At 42.5% G+C, this 20504-nt stretch overlaps 1 protein-coding gene across 1 annotated transcript in view; it reads right to left on the reverse strand.

Annotated features, from left to right (window-relative positions):
• LOC122816707 (transformation/transcription domain associated protein) overlaps positions 1-20504 on the reverse strand; it is a gene marked incomplete in the record, with an annotated part of 2794447 nt that overhangs the window by 1285261 nt on the left and 1488682 nt on the right. The window contains 1 exon segment of the mRNA XM_044089697.1: positions 1712-1822. Coding sequence (XP_043945632.1) covers positions 1712-1822 — 111 coding nt within the window.

Below are 20504 nucleotides of genomic sequence, written 5' to 3' on the forward strand. Positions count from 1 at the left end.
ATAATTAATATCAAATTGCAGGAATTTTAATGGGAGGGAAAGCATTAAATAGGATAAGATGTTTCCCCCCAAATTTGGAGCGATATTTTGGAACTACAAAGTTAAGGCTCAAAAAAAAAAATTATATCTATATATCTACACACACACACACACACACACACACACACATATATAGACACAAACACAGATATTTATATCACAAGCAGAAGACTACAAATCAAAGTGGAAGGAAATTATGTTGAAACAATTGGGGAGGTCATGAAATAAATGGAATCTGTGGGAATTGTATGATGCAGGTACTTAAGGAAAAAAGTAACAACCATACAGAACATTTTATGTACAAAGTTGCAGAAAAAGATTTTGAAAACTAAGACAATGTGGTAATGGAAAATAAAGACTTTTACAAATAGCAATGACTGTAAACTGGAGCACAGCAAATCAGCAAGAGGGAGATGGACTTTACTTGGAGAAAATTAGCAGAAGAACCAAGGTATTGGGAGTAAATAACTAGGAGGGGATCTTGGAGCACAACTTAGTACTGTGGGGTGGTGACTGCCTCCTCTACCACGGATTGATAACAGAGTAGAGGCATACAGAAAGAGATAGGGGAGTGTTAAAAGAAAGACTAGCTCTGGCTGAGTTTATAGTTGAGTCTAGAACAGAAGTTGCAGTACAAAAGGGATAATTAGTAGGGTATATAAAATAATGCATCAAAACCAAAACCATAATAATAAATTAGATGATGTTAGATAAGACAGGGAGATGAAAAGGCAATATACAAAGAAACAATGGCAGGATAAATGTATGACTTCCAAATATTCAATAAAATCTAGAAGGTTTAGGATGTTTACATGAAAGTTTTTGTAGACGTACTGCTATATTTCAAGTAGACTTCAGAGAATTTTTCCACAACTAGAAGGCATTTGTTGGAGATGTGATGGGAAAGATAGGGTTGACAGATTTAAGAAATTCTCTCCAGGGTATTTATTTTAACTAAGGAAATGACTATCTCGAGCTGTGAATTAGAAATTGCACTGCTTAGACACAATAAGGCCCTATTAAGTTTAATGCTGTTGGTTGGCAAAAAAGAAATTAATGTTGTTGTTGTTTGTCTTTCGGCTTTTCCCGGTAAGGGGTCACCACAGTGGAACTCTGGTCTTCTAATGATTGGCAGTAGATTTTTACGAAACGCCGAGGTGCCAGCTCGAAGCCCAACCTTCAACGAAGGCATGCCCATTTACACACACGTCTTTCGAACGCTACCCAACTGCGGGGAGGACATGCAGACTCCACACAGAAGGCACTCCCAAGCCCAGCCGAGAATCGAATGGGAGAACCTCTTGCTGTGAGGTAACAATGCTACAGCCGTACCACTGCGGCATTATATGAAATGGAAATCAAAAAGAAAACCAACTGTAACAGAACTGTTGAATGTTATAAGAGAGATAAAAGACTCTACGTGAAATCCTTAGAAAAGGGAAGGAATAAACTACATAGAAATACATTGAATCTGTTATAAGTGCAGAATAATGTTCAGGAAAAGTGATACTTTGTGAAAGGCAGGACTTGAACAATCTATTTAATGCTAAACTGTATAATTAAGACAAAAATTATATCTGTACAATGTATACAAATGAAAAAAACATTGTAAAGGATTGTTTTCTCTTTTATAATTGAATGCACACTCATGTCACTAGATTTTAAACCTTACCTGGCAGGCTATTCGAATGAGAAAATTGACAACGGTATCCGTGTGCTGTTTATCAATAGGTTTCAAAAGATGGGCGTCAGCACCTGGCATAGATTGACTACGTGGGAAAACCTGGAATTTACAAAATAAAACCACACTTAAAAATGGTATTACTATGATAAATGATCTAAAAAAAAAAAAAAAAAAAAGTTGTGAACTATGTACACATCTTCTAATGCAATGAGTAGGGGTCATGCTCTTCAGCAAAATTAAGCCTTTTTTACCTACAAGTCCTTTACAAATAACATCAGTAAGGAAATGCCCATTATTAGGAGTCAACCTAAGCCACATTTTCCAAGTTTAGTCTCATAGACATAGAATATGTGGAAATTTAAGATCACAAATTATCATTCACCCTATAACTGCTATGCTTTTTCTGCATTAAATGTTCCCAAATTGGTGACCTCTGATGCAGTTTCCTCACAAAAATATTACGGAAAGAATCAAAGCTTCACGTTTTTCTTTGGATTTGCCCTTTAAATCTTCCAGAATATGTTCTTCCTCAACTGACAAAAAAACTTCAAGTTACCTAGTTGTGTGAATTATTCAGGAGAATGCAAAACAGGGTGGACCGGGGGTCAACAAATACTAAAATAAACTAAGTAGGGCATGAACTCTATAAAACTATCCTGAACAGGCAGTGGGAAAGAACCAAGGAAAGCAGAATGAACAGTATCCTCCCTTAGGGCATTCCCCTAACATTGACACAGGTGCAATGGCCAAGTGGAAAGTTACTAGGGCTGCTTTCATGAAACTATGCCTAAAATCTACTATCAACAAGCGTGTTATGCGGGGCAAACCAGGACCCGATGACTGAGTGCATATTAGACAGGTCTACTCTTTGCCTCCAGTAGACAGAAATATGTATGCAATAAGCTGCTTTAGTCTGCAAGACACGCATCAGCCCTACTGAAGCAAGCACTTCACTACATAACTATTTGCTTTGAACTACAAAGCTGCTGCTACAGAACAATCTGACTGTGCCCAGTAAAGGAATGAGTACATGCATAGTCTTCACAGACTCACCAGTTGTACTTTAAGAGATCATCTCTCTCCCATAACGATCAACACAGATTCACAGCCTCTTACTAGGCGAATGATTCAGGAGGCCTTTCTAAGCCTAGCCAAGTTTTCCTGAAAGAATAATAATCTCCTATATCCAAACAGGATACTGAGGGCCAGGAATTTATACGCTACCTCTGTCCAAAAGGGACATGGTTTGCCAGGCCTGGTATAAATTTCCTAGTCCCGATCCACTGATCGAGGCTGTGCTTAAACTGGGTAATAGACAAAGTCAGCTTCACATGGATGGGAAGCCAGTTCCACAGGAGGGGCAGTCTCTGGGACACACATCTGTCTCTCTAATATGTTTTGTTTAAGTCACAGAGAAAATTCAGGTCCATAGACCTTGTACTTCTGGTACTTTTTGTCTTACGAATATGTAGACTCATACGTGTGGGGTTTGCGGATGCCTTGTAAGACAAGTATAGATCACCTCTCAGCAATCAATAGGAGACTGAGAGCAGGGAAAAGGTGCTCTGCATAAGGCAGGTTTGTTGTGCCTTGAATTCTTTTTGTAAGAAACCTCTGAGGTTGCACTAGTTGCTGAATATGCCTGGTCAGGTACATACCAAAGGGAGCACTGTACTCTATAATTGGTCTGATAAGGGTGGAGTAAAGTGGGATAATGACCTCTTTGGACCTAGATGCTATGCCCTTACTTGTACGTTGCACAAAGTACAGTTTTGTACCTACCATAAATGTAGATGTTCGAGTGCTAATACAGCTGCAGTCATAACAGATGGGTTCTCCTGCCGTCAGGTGGGTCCTCGGTCGGCCGAATTCCAAAGTCTAGGTCCGGCGTCGGTTGTCGTCGCTTCTTCCCTGACGTCAGTGCGACAGGGGTATAAAGGAACCAGCCGACGCCATTTTCTTCAGTTTTTCTTGCCCCAGATGTCAGGTGCCCCCAGAAGGAAGGCAATACATAAATTTGTGTAATAATGCAGTGCAATATAATCAAAATACAGTAGTTGCAAGCAAATACATTATAAATGAATACCCCAATCAGGTTGTATGAGGATGTGTTAGCCTATAGGCCTGTCCCAAGAGGGGAAGGAGGGAGGGAAACCTGGACTGCAGCTGTATTAGCACTCGAACATCTACATTTATGGTAGGTACAAAACTGTACTATGTTGATCGTGCATACAGCTGCAGTCATAACAGATGGGTAGAATCCCAAAGCTAAGAAAGGGGTGGTAGGCACTAGGTGGAACTAGGAGGAGCCAAAATGCCCTGCAAGACTGCAGTGGCAAAACCTGCTCTAGATTTGGAGTATAATGGTGGATTGTAGTGCTTGGAGAAGGTATGCACAGAACTCCAAGTGGCTGCTTCCAAAATATCCTTAGTAGGAACTCCTCTGAGAAAGGCTGCAGAGGTGGCTGTGGCCCTGGTGGAATGAGTTCTAATGCCTGTAGGTACAGTTTTGCCATGAAAGGAATAGCAAAAGCGCATGCAGTGGGCTATCCATTTTGAGATTGTCTGTTTGGAAATTGGCTTTCCTTGAGCTCCTACCGCATAGGCCACAAAGAGCTGTTCTGATTTTCTGAAAGGCTTTGTTCTGTCCAAATAATAACGCAGTTGTCTGTGGATGTCCAAGGAACGTAGTAATCTCTCCCCTTTGTTTTGAGGATTAGGATAAAAGGTAGGTAAATGTATGGCCTGATTTAAAGCTACCCTGGAAACCACTTTAGGCATAAAGGACGGGTTGGTTCGTAAGGAAACTCTGTCCTGATGGAAGATGATAAAAGGCTAGACAGCCATGAGAGCCTGTAGTTCTGAAACTCTACGAGCTGAGGTGATAGCCAGAAGGAAAGCTGTTTTCCAGGACAAATATTGCAAATCTGATGAGGCAGCTGGCTCAAAGGGAGGCAAGGTCAGTTTTTCCAGAATGAACTTAAGATCCCAAGCAGGTATTGGTTGTTTCCTTGGAGGTCTTAAATTCTTAGCCCCTCTGAGGAACTGTCTTAAGAGAGGGTGAGAGAATAAAGGTGGATCAGTGTTGTATTCTGCAGAAATGGCTGAGGCATGGATTTTGATGGAGGAGAAAGAAAGTCCACTGCTTAGCAGTTCAGCCAAATATTGTAGTATTTGAGGTAAATTCAGTTTTCCAGGATCCTGGCCCTTTTTCTCATTCCAGACACAAAAACGTTTCCATTTTGCGGAGTAAGCTTTTCTAGTTGATGGCCTTCTGGCCTCCAAAATGACATCCTGCACCTCCTTGGAGAGTAGGGCCTGTTGTGATGCTAAGGAATCTTCCATGTGGCTAGATTGAGTGTTTTTAGCTGGCTGTGAAGAGTTTTGAAGCTGTGCTGAGTCAGAATAAGAGGCATTAGAGGCAGGGTCCATGGTGGGGAATGCGTCAGGCTCCTCAGGAGTGGGTACCAGTGTTGCCTTGGCTAGTCCGGAGCAATGAGAATCATCTTTGGTCTGTCTGCTCTGGTCTTCAATAGAACTTTGGGCAGCAGAGGAAGAGGTGGGAAGGCATAAACTGTCATTGATGTCCAACTGAAAGAGAGAGCGTCCACTCTCCAGGCCTTTAGATGGAAGATCCTTGAGCAGAATTTTGTCAATTGATGATTTTTGTGGGAGGCAACGAGATCTATGTCTGGCCTTCCCCATTCTTGGATTATTTCTGTAAAAACTTTTGGATGCAATTTCCATTCGTGTGGATCTGTCATATTCCTGCTTAGGTTGTCTGCCAGCGTGTTTTCCTTGCCTGGCAAGTACTGTGCTTGTAGTTCCATTTGTAAGTCCATGGCCATGTTCCAAAGTGACATGGCCAGTCTGCATAGGGGGTAAGAATGTGTTCCTCCCTGTTTGTTTATGTACCACATAACTGTGGTGTTGTCCATTCTTATCAATAGTTGACCTGGTTGTAGAAGGTCCTTGAAAGCTATAATAGCATTTATTACTGCTAGCATTTCTTTTTGCTTGATGTGCAGGTGCTTTTCTTTTTGGGACCATTTGCCCTGAATGCACCGATCTGTCATGTGTGCCCCCCAGGCGTAGTTCGAGGCATCTGTTGCGATGACTTGATTTGCTTGAGGCTTGCTGAATGGAAGACCTGTGTTTGTTTGGCATGCTTGAGCCCACCACAGAAATTCCTTTTGCAGACATGGAATTAGTGGTATTATTGTTTCCAAACTGTGGCTGTGTTGAGACCATATGTTTTTCAGGTACCATTGTAGTTTCCTCATATGCAGCCTTGCACATGGGATTAGTAAGATGCAAGATGCCATGAATCCCAGAGCCTGCAGGATTTTCCTTGCAGTCAGCCTGGTGTAATTTGCTAGTGTTCTGAAGTATTGAATTAGTTGCCCCTGCTTCTCTGGCGTGAGGTAGGTCATCTGGGTGTTTGTGTCCAAATTGGCACCCAGGAAAATTATCTTCCGAGAGGGTATCAGCCTTGATTTCTTTTGTTGACTGTGTATCCCAGAGAGTTCAATAACATTATTACATAAGCCAGATGTTTCAGAAGAATGTGCTTGCTGTCCGCTTGGATCAGGCAGTCGTCCAAATAGGGGTATATTTGTATCCCTTGAAGTCTGCAGTAGGCAATTACTGATGCCAGGCATTTCGTGAATACTCTGGGTGCAGTAGATAAGCCAAAGGGCAATGCAGAGAATTGATAATGGGTTGAACCTGCAAGAAATCAGAGGTACCTTCTGCAATTTTGTCTGATTGGGACATGCAGGTATGCCTCCTTGAGGTCCAATGTTACCAGCCAAGACTCCTTGCCCAGCATGGGAAGAAGTTGCTGTAGAGTGAACATCTTGAATTTTGGTACGAGTAGAAATGTGTTTAGGATGGATAGGTCCAAAATAGGTCTCCAATCTTTTCCCTTTTTTGGCACCAGAAATAGCCTGGAATAAAAACCTTGACCTTGTTCGGGGGTAGGTACCTCTTGAATAGCTTTCATGTTTATGAGCTCTGTAATTTGCCTTTGTGCCTCTGCCCTTTGATTGTGTGGCAGGTCTGGCATGCCTCTCATTTTTGGAAGGGTGTGAAAATGGAATTTGTAGCCTCTGTTTATAATGTCCAGGATCCATTTGTCCTTTGTGACAATATGCCAATTTTTTGAAAATAATGCCAGCTTTCCTCCTAAGGGGGTTGCCATTTGAGACATGGTTGGCATGCAAAGGGGAAAGTCATTGGGTTTGCTTTCTGAAAGATTGCGAGTTGTCCTCACCACCTCTTTGTGTAGGAGCTTGCCATTATCTGCCTCTAAACGATCCTTGGGATTGTCCTCTACCGCTCAGGCGCCTGTATCTGCCTCTTTGGGGTCTGTCTGTGGCAGGAAAGGACCAGTTTTTGGAAGGCCAATTTCTACTAAAACGTGAGGGTTGAACCTGTAGAAATTCTTTCACAGTTTGCATTGATTTAGCCTTTTCCTCCATTTTCCTTAATACCTCCTCAGCATTAGCTCCAAATAGTACATCCTTTTGAAGAGGGGCGTCTAGTAATTTAGCTTTGACATGATCAGGCAAGGCTTGTTCCTTGAGCCAGGCATGCCTACGTACGACTGATCCTGTAACAGCAGCTCTACATGAGGCCTCTAGAGCATCAAAACCACATTGTAAGGTATGCTTACCCACTTGTTCTGCACTATGCATCAAATCCTGCAACTCCTTCAAGTCTGGTTGTTCAGGTTGTGACATTTTACTTTTCAATTGTGATAACAAAAACTGTTGGTATTTTAGCATATGAAACTGACAGTTTAAGGCCCTCATGGATATGGTAGCCGAGGTATAAACCTTTTCCCCCACCTTTCTAAGGATCTGGAATCTCTCTCGGAAGGCAATGGATTTTTAGCAATGGAGGCCTTAACTTCCTTGGGGCCCTGTGAGATGGTTTCTGGGTCAGCAGCATGGCTTTTGTATAGAAATTGGTGCGAGTCAGGAACCCTGTAGTACCTGTCAGGCTTAACTGGAGCTGGCGGTAAAGAGTCCGGGTTAAGGCAGGCCTCCGAGTAAACATCATCTAGGATGTCCAAGACAGGAGGTATAGCCAGAGGCCTGTGCTGAGGTAGCAATAGAAATTCCCTGAGCCTTTTCTTGGAATCTGAATAATCTTGGCCTTCCCAGTGGAAGTGTTCCCTTAAGGTATGCAAAGTTTCCCCAAATGAGTAATCCTCAGGGGGGGGATACAGAAAATATGGACTCCTCCGCATCAGAGTCTTCAAAAGGGGAGTAAGAATGTTCCTGATCATCAGAGTGCTCTGAAATAATGGAGCCCTGATCAGAGGAGGGGGAATCTTCCTCCACCTCTGGGCCTTTTGTCTGGTGGGGGCTGAGAACCTCTGATAAGAGTAATTAAATCCTCAGCCATTTTAAGCATCTGTTTCTTAGGCATGGGGCCTGGAGATGGGCCCTGTGTAGCTGGTCTCTTAGAGTGCATGGTTGCTTTAGACTTTGTGAAAGCCTTGATGGAGAAAGAAGAGGAAGGTCTGAAGACACCTTGAGTGGAGGTGGACCTGTCCACATTCTGAGTTTCAACGCCAAGAGTGGCTTCGGTATCTGTAGTCGGGGTGTGGGCCGAGGAGCCTGCGACCTCGGGCACAGGAGACACCGTCAAAGAAGTGTTGTCGGTAGTCAGGGGCTGCGTAGGCGCCTCGCTGAGAACCATGTAGTCGGCTTTGGCGTGGTGTCGGTAGAGGCAGCGGACCTCGTGTGTCGGTCCTTGTCTTTGCGTTTTTTAGACAAAACCAGAGTCGGAGTATCCGACGACATAGTATAGTTAAATGCTTTCCCAAAATAATGCTGGGCGAACTCCGCCCGACGCTTAATAGTGCGTTTGTTGAATGTAGCACAAAAGCGACAGACCGAGACGTCGTGGTCTGGGCCTAAACAAGGTATACAGAGGGAATGGAAATCCTTATGCGGTATTTGCTTCCCACAAGAAATACAATTATTAACTTTGTCTGACATCGGTCTGAGGCAAGAAAAGTTTCCCCAATGGGGTACTTAGCTTTTAAGAAGACTTTGGTTTCCAAATTTTCGTAATATCAGGAGCTGGCCACCGGCACTTGCGAACTGCTTCTGCTTCGGGCACCACGCGGCAAGAAAGACTGAAGAAAATGGCGTCGGCTGGTTCCTTTATACCCCTGTCGCACTGACGTCAGGGAAGAAGCGACGACAACCGATGCCGGACTTAGACTTTGGAATTTGGCCAACCGAGGACCCGCCTGACGGCAGGAGAACCCATCTGTTATGACTGCAGCTGTATGCACGATGAACATCATAAAAGGATTTCCTCACCACTATGGCCATATGGTGGTCAAAGGTAAGGCAACTGTCTGTGTGTGCACCCAGATCCCTGACCACTGGGTTGACTTTTAGGGGTGTATTATCAACATGGTAATTCGCTGGGATGGTTGACTTCCCAAAGGGTACAATTATGCATTTCTTAGCACTGAGTTTATCTTCTACCTTTATAACAACTTCCTCCACTCAACACTTCTCAGTCATGAAAATGAATACCACCTCACATAAAACCTCTCCTGCTCTGTTGATTATTAAAACTATTGTTTGTCCTTCCAATTTCTGTCCATTACCAGCATTATAATTTCTGAAAGGGGAGCAATTTCTAATCCAGGTCCCTGCAACAAACATTGCCTTTGCCAAATGGCATACTGCTTACATCTTTTATATTACAAACAAGTAAAGCCCAATAATCTTCCGTATACATAGCAAATTCTAATGCAGAGCAATCATTTCTTTTGCTTTCTAAAACAGTCTGGCATAACTGAAAGGCTGTGTTGTCTTGTTTTCATCTGGTTCACCCTTTGGTGTTAATGGAACCAAATGGATCCAACCTCAGCACCTCTTAGAAGCTGTGGATCCAGGAATCTGACTACTCCCCTATTCCCTTTCCTGAGTTTGTCTGCTCATCAATATAAAGATTATGGTCTTTTATTTATTTACTTATTTACTATTCTGATGAAAGGGGATGACTGTCCATGTGGACAAGAACTGAAGCTAAAGGGGTTCCGATCAGCTAAGCCTATTTTTTATTTTATTTATTTTTATTTTATTTTACATTTGTTGACCGGGCTAGTCCAGCTGGATAATTTCCATTTTCAGTGGAGGCCCGGGGAGAAAAGCTCCACAATTAAAACAAGGTTAAACATTTAAGCAACAATGCATACATTTTAGTGTAGTAGAAAATACAGCGAAAAAAAACAGGTAAAAATCAAATAGCCTAAGCTATATATTCATATTTTTTTTTTTTTTTTTAAGAACAGTACAGTAATTTAGTCATTTGAAATAGCAGGGAAAGATAGTGATTTTTACGTAGGGAGGTATGGCTGAAGAGCGAAGAAGTCATTTAGTCTGGATTGGTACAGGAGCAGAGCCAGAAGTTAAGATGTAATAGAAGTTGTTTTTTGAAAAGTTGAAAGGAGTCTAGTGAGGTAATGTGTGAGGGGAGGTTATTCCATATTTTCCCTATGGAGTTTGAAAATAGACAGTTACCTGCTGAATTTGTAATTCTAGTTGTGGTGACTTGTATCTTTTCGCAGATCGCAACTGTTTCAAGTTTTGTAGGGAGTAAGGAGGTTACTGAGAGCTGGTGTTTTTGTTGGTTGATAAAGAATGTTATGTGTAATTAAGAGTTGTTGATAGATAAGCTTGTTAGGTAGTTCTAACCATTGTAATTGTTTTAAGTTATTACAGTGGTGAGTTCTGTACTGGGATGCTGTGGCAAAGCGGGCTATATTATGATAGGATGTAGTTAGTTTTTCAGGTTACCTTTAGAGATTGGTGTAAATAGAGGAAGCATACAGTAGGGTGGAGATAAGATGTGATTGAGCTAAGGTGGTCCGTGCTTCTGGAGTAAGGAAGGGTTTTATTCTGTACAGTGAACCTATCTTTTATTTACTGCTTTTATAGTGTTATTGATATGACAATCATAGTTAAGATTATTATCAATAGTAACACCAAGCAGTTTGGTAGTAGAGTCTGGGGAGATAAGAGAATTGTCAGCTGCAGTAATAGTAAAATTTAGTTGAGGAGATTTGTGGGTAGGTGAGAATAGTAATAGTTTTGTTTTCTTGGAGTTGAGAAGGAGACATCTTTTTGAGAACCATTGTTCAACGGTTGAAAAGGTAGATTGTGTGAGTGACTGGAGTTCAGATTGGGTGGGAGCTGTACAGATGATGGTAGAATCATCTGCATATTGTATGCAGGTAGTGTTATGGATAGATGATTGAAGATCATTAATAAAGATAGAGAATAAGAGTGGGCCTAATATGGATCCTTGAGGTACTCCTAAGGAGATAGGTAGTAGAGCAGATAGAGAATTTTTCCAAAGTACTGCTTGTTGTCGGTTTTCAAGGTAGGATGAGAACCACGTTAAGGAGGAAAAATCCAAGGCAAGTGAGTTTAGTATGTGTAGGAGAAGTTTATGGTTGACCATGTCGAAGGCTTTTGACAGGTCTAGGAAAAGAGAAGCAGTTAGTTTGTTATTATTACGGTTACAGTTTATTGTGTTAGTAAAGGAAAGTAGTGCAGTGGTCGTACTATGTGAGGGTCTAAATCCATGTTGAGTGTTTGCTAGTAGGTTATTTTGAAGGAGATGGTTAAGTAGTTGTTTGTGTATACATTTTTCCATGATTTTAGCTAGTGGAGATAATAGTGCTATTGGGCGGTAGTTAGAGAGGTCAGTGGATTTGCCTCCTTTATGTAAGGGTATGATGTGTGATATCTTCCAGATTGCTGGAAAATCACTTTCTTTATGGATCTGTTTATTAGGATCGAAACAGGGTAGGCTATAGCTTTTGCTGCTACCTGAAGGAATTCAGCAGGAAGCTTATCTGCTGAGGGGGTAGTGGGTTTAAGTTATTGTAAGAGAGATTGTATGTAGGAGGTGGGTATGGGTTGAAGTTGAAGGGAAGGAATGACGTTGTTGGTGTTACTTAAGATCAGTTGGGAAGCATCAGGGATAAATGGCTTGCTAGTGTTTGTATGGAAGTAGTAAAGAAGCTATTGAAGTTATTGGCTATTAAAGAGGGATTATCAGGGTCTAGATTCTGTGGGTTAGGTGTTACTATTTTACCTGGGGTAAGTAGATGATTGATAGTAGACCAGAACCTTTTGGTTCTTTTGTGGATTGCTGAAGTTCTACATAGTAGTTCTTTTTGTCTGAAATAATAGCATTTTTGGTTTTGTTTCTCAGCTCTCTAAAGGTTTGATAGTCTGTTGGGTTTCTAGAGGAGCCATTTCTTCCAAGATTTATTTTAAGCCTGATCTTTTGTTTAGTATTAGAGGTAAGCCAGGGTGCTGTTCTGGTCTTTATTCTAATGGTACGACTTGGGGCATGGTGGTTTAGGATTGTAAGGAATGCTGAGTTGAAATATTCTATGGCTTTGTTGAGAGAGAGGTGCTTTAGAGGGTCCAATTGTATTGTGAGAGTTCTGTTTGAAATCTTTGGGGATTAAATTGTTTCTTTGAATATAGTGTTCTATGTGAGGTAGGTAAGTTTTGATGAGTTTTAGCTCTAATGACATATGTGAGGGAGTGATCGCTAAGGTCATCAGGAAGGATGCCAGTTTTGTAGCTTTGTGAGGGGAGTTTGTAAGAACCCAGTCTAAGGTGGTTTCTTTTGCTTGTTTTATTTATTCTAGTGGCACTATCAATTAGTTGTTTGAAACCAAAAGGTTTAAATGGGAAGTAGGGTTAGCATTGTTACAAGATTTCCAGTCAATGTTAAGGTCTCCAAGAAGTAGTGTTTCTTGCAGGAGGTAATTTGAGAGTTGTTCAAGAAGTTGTTCTAATGTGGGGATATTATTTCCTGGAGGCAGATAAGCACAAATGATGTTTATTGATTTAGTAGTATTAATTTGAACTCTAGAGCAGATTATTTCGACATTATTGTTTTGGGTAAGAGCAAGGTCAAGAAGAGTAAGCTTCAGGTTAGATTTATATAGGATAGCTACTCCACCTCCTTTCTTGGAGGTGCGATCAAGTCTAACAATGTTATATCCAGGTGGGGTAATTTCAATATCTTTAATAGATGGTTTTAGCCAGGTTTCTGATAAGCATAGAATGTCAAAGTTGTGTACTTCTAGTAGGGCGTGTATTTGACTAACTTTATTACAGATACTGCGTATATTTAGGTGGGCCAAGGATAGTATGTTTGTAGTTATAGTTGATGGAGGAGGGAGAGCTTTTATATGGTGACTGTGTGTTTCAGTAGTTGTAGGTTGAGGGCCTGGATTGGGGTGTATGTCACCGTCCTGAAGTAGATGTAGTAGTAGACCATAGTTTTTGGATATGTGTTTTAGAGATGTGTCAAATACTTTCTTTGATTTAGTTTTTAGTAGTTTACAATGAAATAGTCTATGGTATTTGGGAAGTAGATATATGGTTTGTGATGAGGTAGATAAATAGGATGAAGGTAGGTATGTTGTAGGTGTACTAGTATGTTTTGAGGGAAGTGAGAGAGAAATAGTTAAGGAGTGTTCATAGGAGGTTAAGAAGTAGGTAGTAATGAGAAGGAATAATAGTAAGAAGGTGATAGGTAGTTTAAGTTGTGAGTGGAGGATAGTTGTAGACATGATAAGATAGTTGTATGTGAAGTAGGGTTTCCTGATATGTTGTAGAGGGGTGTGTGGTGGGAGTAGGGGGTAGAGTGGAAGGGGCTGTAATGGTATAGGACTTTAGTGAGATAGTGGTGGGTTGGTTAAAGTGGTATGTAGGTGTGACTAAGTGAAGGAAGTTACACAATCTGTGAGACTGTGAATTGGATAGGATAGCAGTAGTAGGAGGTGTGGCTTGTAGAAATATAAATGTAGGACCCCTGGGGGTGGGTGGGATATGGGGGAAGGGTGGGGAGCGGAGCGGGGCACACAAAGTAGACCAGAGGAGAGTGGCCCTCTATATAATGACAAGGTCTCTGGTGAGGTCCATCCATTTAAAATGAAGCACCAGATGACAAATTTGGAAGGGGAATGGGAGAGAGGGATGTTTAACAAAACATGGCTCTATCTTTATGGAAAGTACATAACATTTGTATCTGATGATGTCTTTTTTCCAGCAAATTCAATCTCTGTAATAAATTCCCAGGCTACCAAACACCTGGAAAGCATTATGAACTATATGCCTTAGAATGGCAGAGCCAAAAGATGCACAGAATCTGGGCTGTGCATCCAACTTGTAATGAGACAAATCACAAATGTGTGAATTAAGTTACAGCAGCGCATGTTTCATCAACAGAAACTCTGTGCATAAAAGCAGTAGTAGTTACAGACCTTGTCAAATGAACTTTTGGTTTCATAAATTAAAGGAGTCCCAACTTTTCCCAGACAGAAGATATGCAATCAGAAAGGACAGAGACCTTAGAAAAACGTTCTCCTCATTTGGCTTTAGAAAAAGCAACAAACAGATCAGATTTCTAACCGTCTTTAGTCCTGTGCAGATAAAATCTGACTAGTCTGTGCACATCTAGTAAATGTAACATACACTTTTCTTTATTAGAAAATCTTAGAAAGAATACAAGAAGAATTACAGTTTAGTTGAGGTTAATTTTGGAGGCCATCAATGGGATAAAAGTGGGGTTTGCTCTCAGAGACTCACTGCCCTTCTGGAAGACCAAATAAGGGGGGTTACCAGAAAATATCAGTTGTGTACGCTTGCCATAAATTTAGATGTTCGAGTGTATTCACTGTTGCAGTCATCACATTTGGGTTATCTGCCTGCAGGTAGCCCTCAGCCGGCCTGAATACCAGAATCTTCGGATTCCTGTGTCGGATGCAGTCTCTTCTTCCATGACGTCAGGTCGTCAGGGGTATAAAACATGCAGCAGACGCCATTACATCAGTTTTTCTTGCCCCAGATGTCAGGTGCCCCCACAATGAGAAGCAATTATATCTTATGGTACACCTCCATCAAAAAGCAAATACACCAGAAAAAGTACAGTTTTGTACCTACCATAAATGTAGATGTTCGAGTGTTCACCCTGCTGCAGTCATTACACTTGGGTTATCCTGTCGTCAGTAGGTCCCGCAGTCGGACGGATTTCCAAAGTCTTGGTCCGACGTCGGTTGCAGTTGCCTCATCCCTAACGTCAGTGTGCCAGGGGTACATATATTGCAACCGACGCCATTTTCTTCAGTTTTTCTTGCCCCAGATGTCAGGTGCCCCCAAAAAGGTGATCCAAATCAGTACCAAATGGTGTGAACACTGTACAAACACAAAATCCCTTCAGCTATATGCAAATACATCAGTAAGGCAGAGCAGAGGATTAGCCAGTAGATCAGAGGGGTTGGAGGGAGGGTAACCTGGACTGCAGCAGGGTGAACACTCGAACATCTACATTTATGGTAGGTACAAAAAGTACAGTTTTGTACCTACCATAAATGTAGATGTTCGAGGATTCCATTGCTGCAGTCCTGACTATTGGGTATAGTCCGCGTCCAGTCGGCCCGAATACCAGAGTATAAGGCTGACGTCGGTCAGGGCGCATTAGACTGACGTCAGTACGCCAGGGTACTAATGCGCATGACCGACGCCATATCCTCAGTCTTTTCTTGCCCCAGATGTCAGAAGACCCTAAAAAGACAAGTCCCAAAAAAAACCTGCACCAAAAACATGTACAATATATACAACAATATATACAAAAATATAAGCATGTAAACTCACCTACACAACCACCCCTAAATACAGAGGGAAGGAGGGAGGGTAATTGGACTGCAGCAATGGAATCCTCGAACATCTACATTTATGGTAGGTACAAAACTGTACTATGTTCTTCGTCTTCCATTGCTGCAGTCCTGACTATTGGGTAGAATCCCAAAGCAGAGGTAAGGGAGGCTGGCAAATTATAAAGAAGTAGGAGCTGACAACATGCCTTGCAAAACAGCTGTGGCAAAACCAGCCCTAGACTTAGAGTAGATAGGAAGGTGATAATGCTTAGAGAAAGTATGCACTGAACTCCAAGTAGCTGCTTCCAAAATATCCTTAGTTGCCACCCCCCTTAGAAATGCTGTTGAAGTGGCAGTAGCCCTAGTGGAATGAGGCCTAATCCCAGCTGGAATCTCCTTGCCATGATGGGAATAACAAAATGCAATGCAAAAGCCAATCCACCTAGAAATAGTTTGTTTTGACACAGGCTTGCCCTGTGAACTCAAAGCAAAAGAAACAAACAACTGCTGAGACTGCCTAAAATCCTTAGTCCTGCTTAAATAGTAACGCAATTGCCTGTGTACATCTAGAGTGTGCAAAATCTTTTCCCCTTTATTTTGAGGGTCTGCAAAAACGTAGGCAAATGAATAGTTTGGTTTAAAGCCACACTAGAAACCACCTTAGGCATAAAAGAAGGATTAGTACGTAATGATACCCTATCCTTATGGAAAATCAAAAGGGCTCTACTGCCATAAGGGCCTGCAACTCAGACACCCTTCTTGCAGAAGTAATAGCCAACAGAAAAGCAGTCTTCCATGACAAGTATTTCAATTCAGCAGTAGCTGCAGGCTCAAAAGGTTGTAGAGTAAGTTTTTCCAACACAAAATTGAGATCCCAAGCAGGAGTAGGAGCTCACGTGGGGGTCTTATATTCTTTGCCCTCTAAGAAACTGCTTGAACAAAGGATGCGAAAACAAAGGCGGGTCACAATCATAGTGAGCTGAAATTGCTGCAGCATGAATCTTAATGGAAGAGAAGGACAAACCTTTGTCCAATAATTCAGTAAGATATTGAAGAGCCACACTCAAATTAGGCTCAGAAATCTCCAAATTCTTTGCTGTACTCCAAAATAAAAATCTCTTCCATTTTTCTCGTGACACTCTCCTTGTACTAGGTCTTCTAGCTTCCATAATCACATTTAAAACTTGTTGAGGAAGTTGAGACCTGCTGTGTTTCAACACAGAATATGCCAGGCTGTTAGATGAAGAGAGTGAAGCTTGACATTGAGCAGATGACAGTCCTTCTGAGATAACAGATGAGGAATCAGAGGTAAAGGCCATGGAGGCTTCTTTACCAGACTCCGTAGTAGTGGGTACCAGTGTTGCCGAGGCCAATCTGGAGCTATCAAAATCATCCTGGGCCTGTCTTGTCTGACCTTTAATAGTACCTTTGGAAGAAGAGGCAGAGGTGGAAAGGCATACACATGAAGGTTTTTCCAACTGAAAGACAGAGCATCCACTTTCCAAGCTGTGAGATGAAACCCCTTTGTGCAATACTTTGGCAGCTGGTGGTTTAGTGGAGAAGCGAACAGATCTATGTCTGGAGTTCCCCATGACACTGTCAGTTTCTGAAATACATGAAGATCCAGTTTCCACTCGTGGGGATCCATGATTTGTCTGCTTAACACATCTGCTAAGGAGTTCTGTGCTCCTGGCAGAAACCTTGCCTGAAGAGTTAGTTGCAGGCTTAGCGCAGTCTCCCATAAAATCATTGCTTGCCTGCATAGAGGATAAGAATGTGTTCCCCTTGCTTGTTGATGTACCACATGACAGTTGTGTTGTCTGTTAGAATCAACACCTGCCCTGGAAGAAGTAACTCCTTGAAAGCCATTAATGCAAACTGGACTGCTAACATCTCTTTCATGTTGATATGTAGATGCTGTAGTCTGGCAGGCCACTTGTCTTGTATCCACTTTCCATTTAGATGAGCTCCCCAAGCAATGTCCGAGGCATCTGTCGTTAAGATCTGACTTGCCTCTGGCCGGGTCACAGAGAGTCCCTTGTTTAGGTGACATTCCTGAGCCCACCACAAGAATTCTTTTGAAGGCAAGGTATTATTTGAATGACAGTGTCCAAATCCTGGCAGTGCTGTGTCCATACATTTTGAGATACCATTGTAGCTTCCTCATATGCAGTTTGGCATTGGGAAGCACCAGAATACAAGATGCCATGAACCCTAATGCTTGAAGGACTGTCCTTGCAGTCAGCACGGACTGATGAGATAGTTGATGGAAGTAAAGTGACAGACTCTTTTGTTTGTCCGGGGTTAAAAGGCCATCTGGGCTGCTGTATTCAGTCTCACACCCAGAAAGCACATGTCTTGAGAGGGTACTAGACTGGACTTTATTTCGTTCACAGAATACCCTAGGCATCTTAGCACTGCTATAACATATTCCAGATGCTGCAGAAGATCTTCCTTTTCTTGAGCCAGAATCAGGCAGTCGTCCAAGTAAGGATAGATTTGAATTCCTTGAAGCCTGAAGTAAGCTATCACTGGAGCCAGAACCTTTGTGAATACTCTGGGCGCAGTAGGTAAGCCAAAGGGCAATGCAGAGAACTGATAATGAGAATTTCCAGCTCGAAACCGCAGATACTTCCTGCAACTTAGCCTTATAGGCACATGAAGGTAAGCTTCCTTGAGATCTAAAGTTACCATCCAGTGATCTTTGCCCAGCAGAGGTAAAAGCTGTTGTAACGTCAACATCTTGAACTTGGGAATGTCCAAAAACGTGTTGAGGAGAGATAAATCCAAAATTGGTCTCCACGTGTTTCCCTTCTTTGGTACAAGGAACAGGCGAGAATAAAATCCTAGGCCCCTTTCTGATACAGGGACTGGCTGAATGGCCCCTATGTGAAGTAACTGAGAAACTTGCTTGTGAGCCTCTTTTCTTTGTGGAGGAGGAACGTCTGGCATGCCTTTGAAAGCGGGCATTGTATGGAAATAAAATCTGTAACCGTGGTGAATGATATCCAACACCCATTTGTCTTGAGTAATTAAATCCCAATTTTCTTTGAAAAGAGACAGTCTTCCTCCCAAAGGAGCTGCCAAACGTGAATCTGCTGGCAGCTGGAAAGACAGGTCATTGGGTCTGTTTACGAAAGGACTGACCCCTGCCCTCACCAGAAGTCTGAGCAGGTGAACTCCCTGTTCTAGGCCTAAAAGAACCTTGAGCCCTGCCCCTACCACGTCTAGACCTACCCCTAGACTGGGAATCATAAGCAGGATATGTCCACCCCTTAGCAGGCCAATTTCTACTAAACTTTGGAGGCTGCACCTGCAAAAAATCTTTAACAGTTTGCATAGACTTAGCTTTGTCCTCCATTTTCTTTAAAACTGCTTCCACAGGCGATCCAAACAACACATCAGACTGTAAAGGAGCATCCAAAATCCTTGTCTTAACATGCTCAGCTAAATTCTGATCCTTCAACCAGGCATGCCTGCGAAGAACAGAACTGGTAGCAGCCACCCTCGAGGAGGCCTGTACAGCATCAAAACCACATTGCAAAGAATGCTTACCCACTTGTTCAGACACGTGAACCAAATCCAGCAACTCTTTACACTCAATACCTTCCGCCAAAGCATCCACCTTAGATTTCAATTGTGAAAGGAGATAATTCTGATATTTTAGCATGTGAAACTGACAATTCAATGCTCTCATGGCTAGAGTGGAAGAAGTATACACTTTCTTACCCCACCTATCCAAAGCCCTTGCCTCTTTATCAGTGGGAACAGGATTTTTAACCACAGAAGCCTTTACACCCTTAGGCCCTTGAGAAATAGTTTCTGGGTCCGCCCTAGGACTCTTAAACAAATATTTATGAGCTTCGGGCACCCTATAATACCTATCAGGCTTAACAGGAGCAGGAGGCAAAGAGTCAGGGTTCAGGGAAGCCTCTGCAAAACATCTTCCACCACATTCAACACAGGAGGAATAGCTAAAGGCCTATGCTGGGGTAAAACAAGAATTCCCTAAGCCTTTTCCTGGAATCAGAGTAATCCTGGCCTTCCCATTTAAAATGCTCCCTCATGGAATGCAGAGTCTCTGAAAATGAGAAATCCTCAGGGAGAAGCTGTAGGAGTGGAGTCATCCACATCAGAATCAGAATAAGTAGGATACTCCTGCATATCTTCCACAGAAGATTCTGAAGCCTCTGAACACTGTTCAAAACTATCAAACTCGGTTCCACCCTAGGCCTCTTATCAGGCGGGGCATAGAACCCCTAATCATAGTAATCAAATCTTCTGCCATTTTAAGCATATGTTTCTTAGGTACAGAACCCGAAATGCTAGGAGAAGCCCCCACTGAAGCTGAACTAGGCCTACCTCTCAAAGAAGTTTTGGCAACAGAAGGAGAGGCTCTAACTACCTTGGGAAGAGAGGGAAGAACAGTCACCTGAGAAGCCCCTCAGCCTGGCCTACCTCCTGAGAAGGCACATCCTGTAATAGTATAGTTTCTGCCTGGGACTCCATGGAAACTCCTGGCAAAACCTCCGGCTCCACTGAGCCTTCTAAAGAACCGACGTCCGGGACTGCCGGTTCATCAACCCTAGGCTTCACTGTTTTATCCTTGCGCTTCTTGAGGAAGCGGCCGGAGCATCCGACGGCATTTTATAATTGCAACGCTTCCCAAACACTAACCTGGCACAGTCTAACCTCCTCTTAATAGTGCGTTTGTTAAACCTAGCACAAGAGCGGCAACCAACAACGCCGTGCTCAGGCCCTAAACAAGGTATACACAAGGTATGATAATCCCTATGAGGTATCTGTTTCCCACAAGAAATACAGTTATTCACTTTTTCTGACATCCGGTAAAATACTGGGGCAAGAAAAAACCAAAATGTTCCCCAACGGCGTACTTAGCCAACTCTGTTTCGGTCTGAAACTCCGGTTTCGGAAATATTTCAGAACGCCAACCTGCACTCGCAAAACTGCTTCTGCATCGGACCATGCGGCAAAAGACTGAGGATATGACGCCGGTCATGCGCATTAGTACCCTGACGTACTGACGTCAGTCTA

Source organism: Protopterus annectens, chromosome 12.part0 (assembly GCF_019279795.1).
Source record: "Protopterus annectens isolate FY-2018-M chromosome 12.part0, PAN1.0, whole genome shotgun sequence".
Lineage (NCBI taxonomy): Eukaryota > Metazoa > Chordata > Ceratodontiformes > Protopteridae > Protopterus > Protopterus annectens.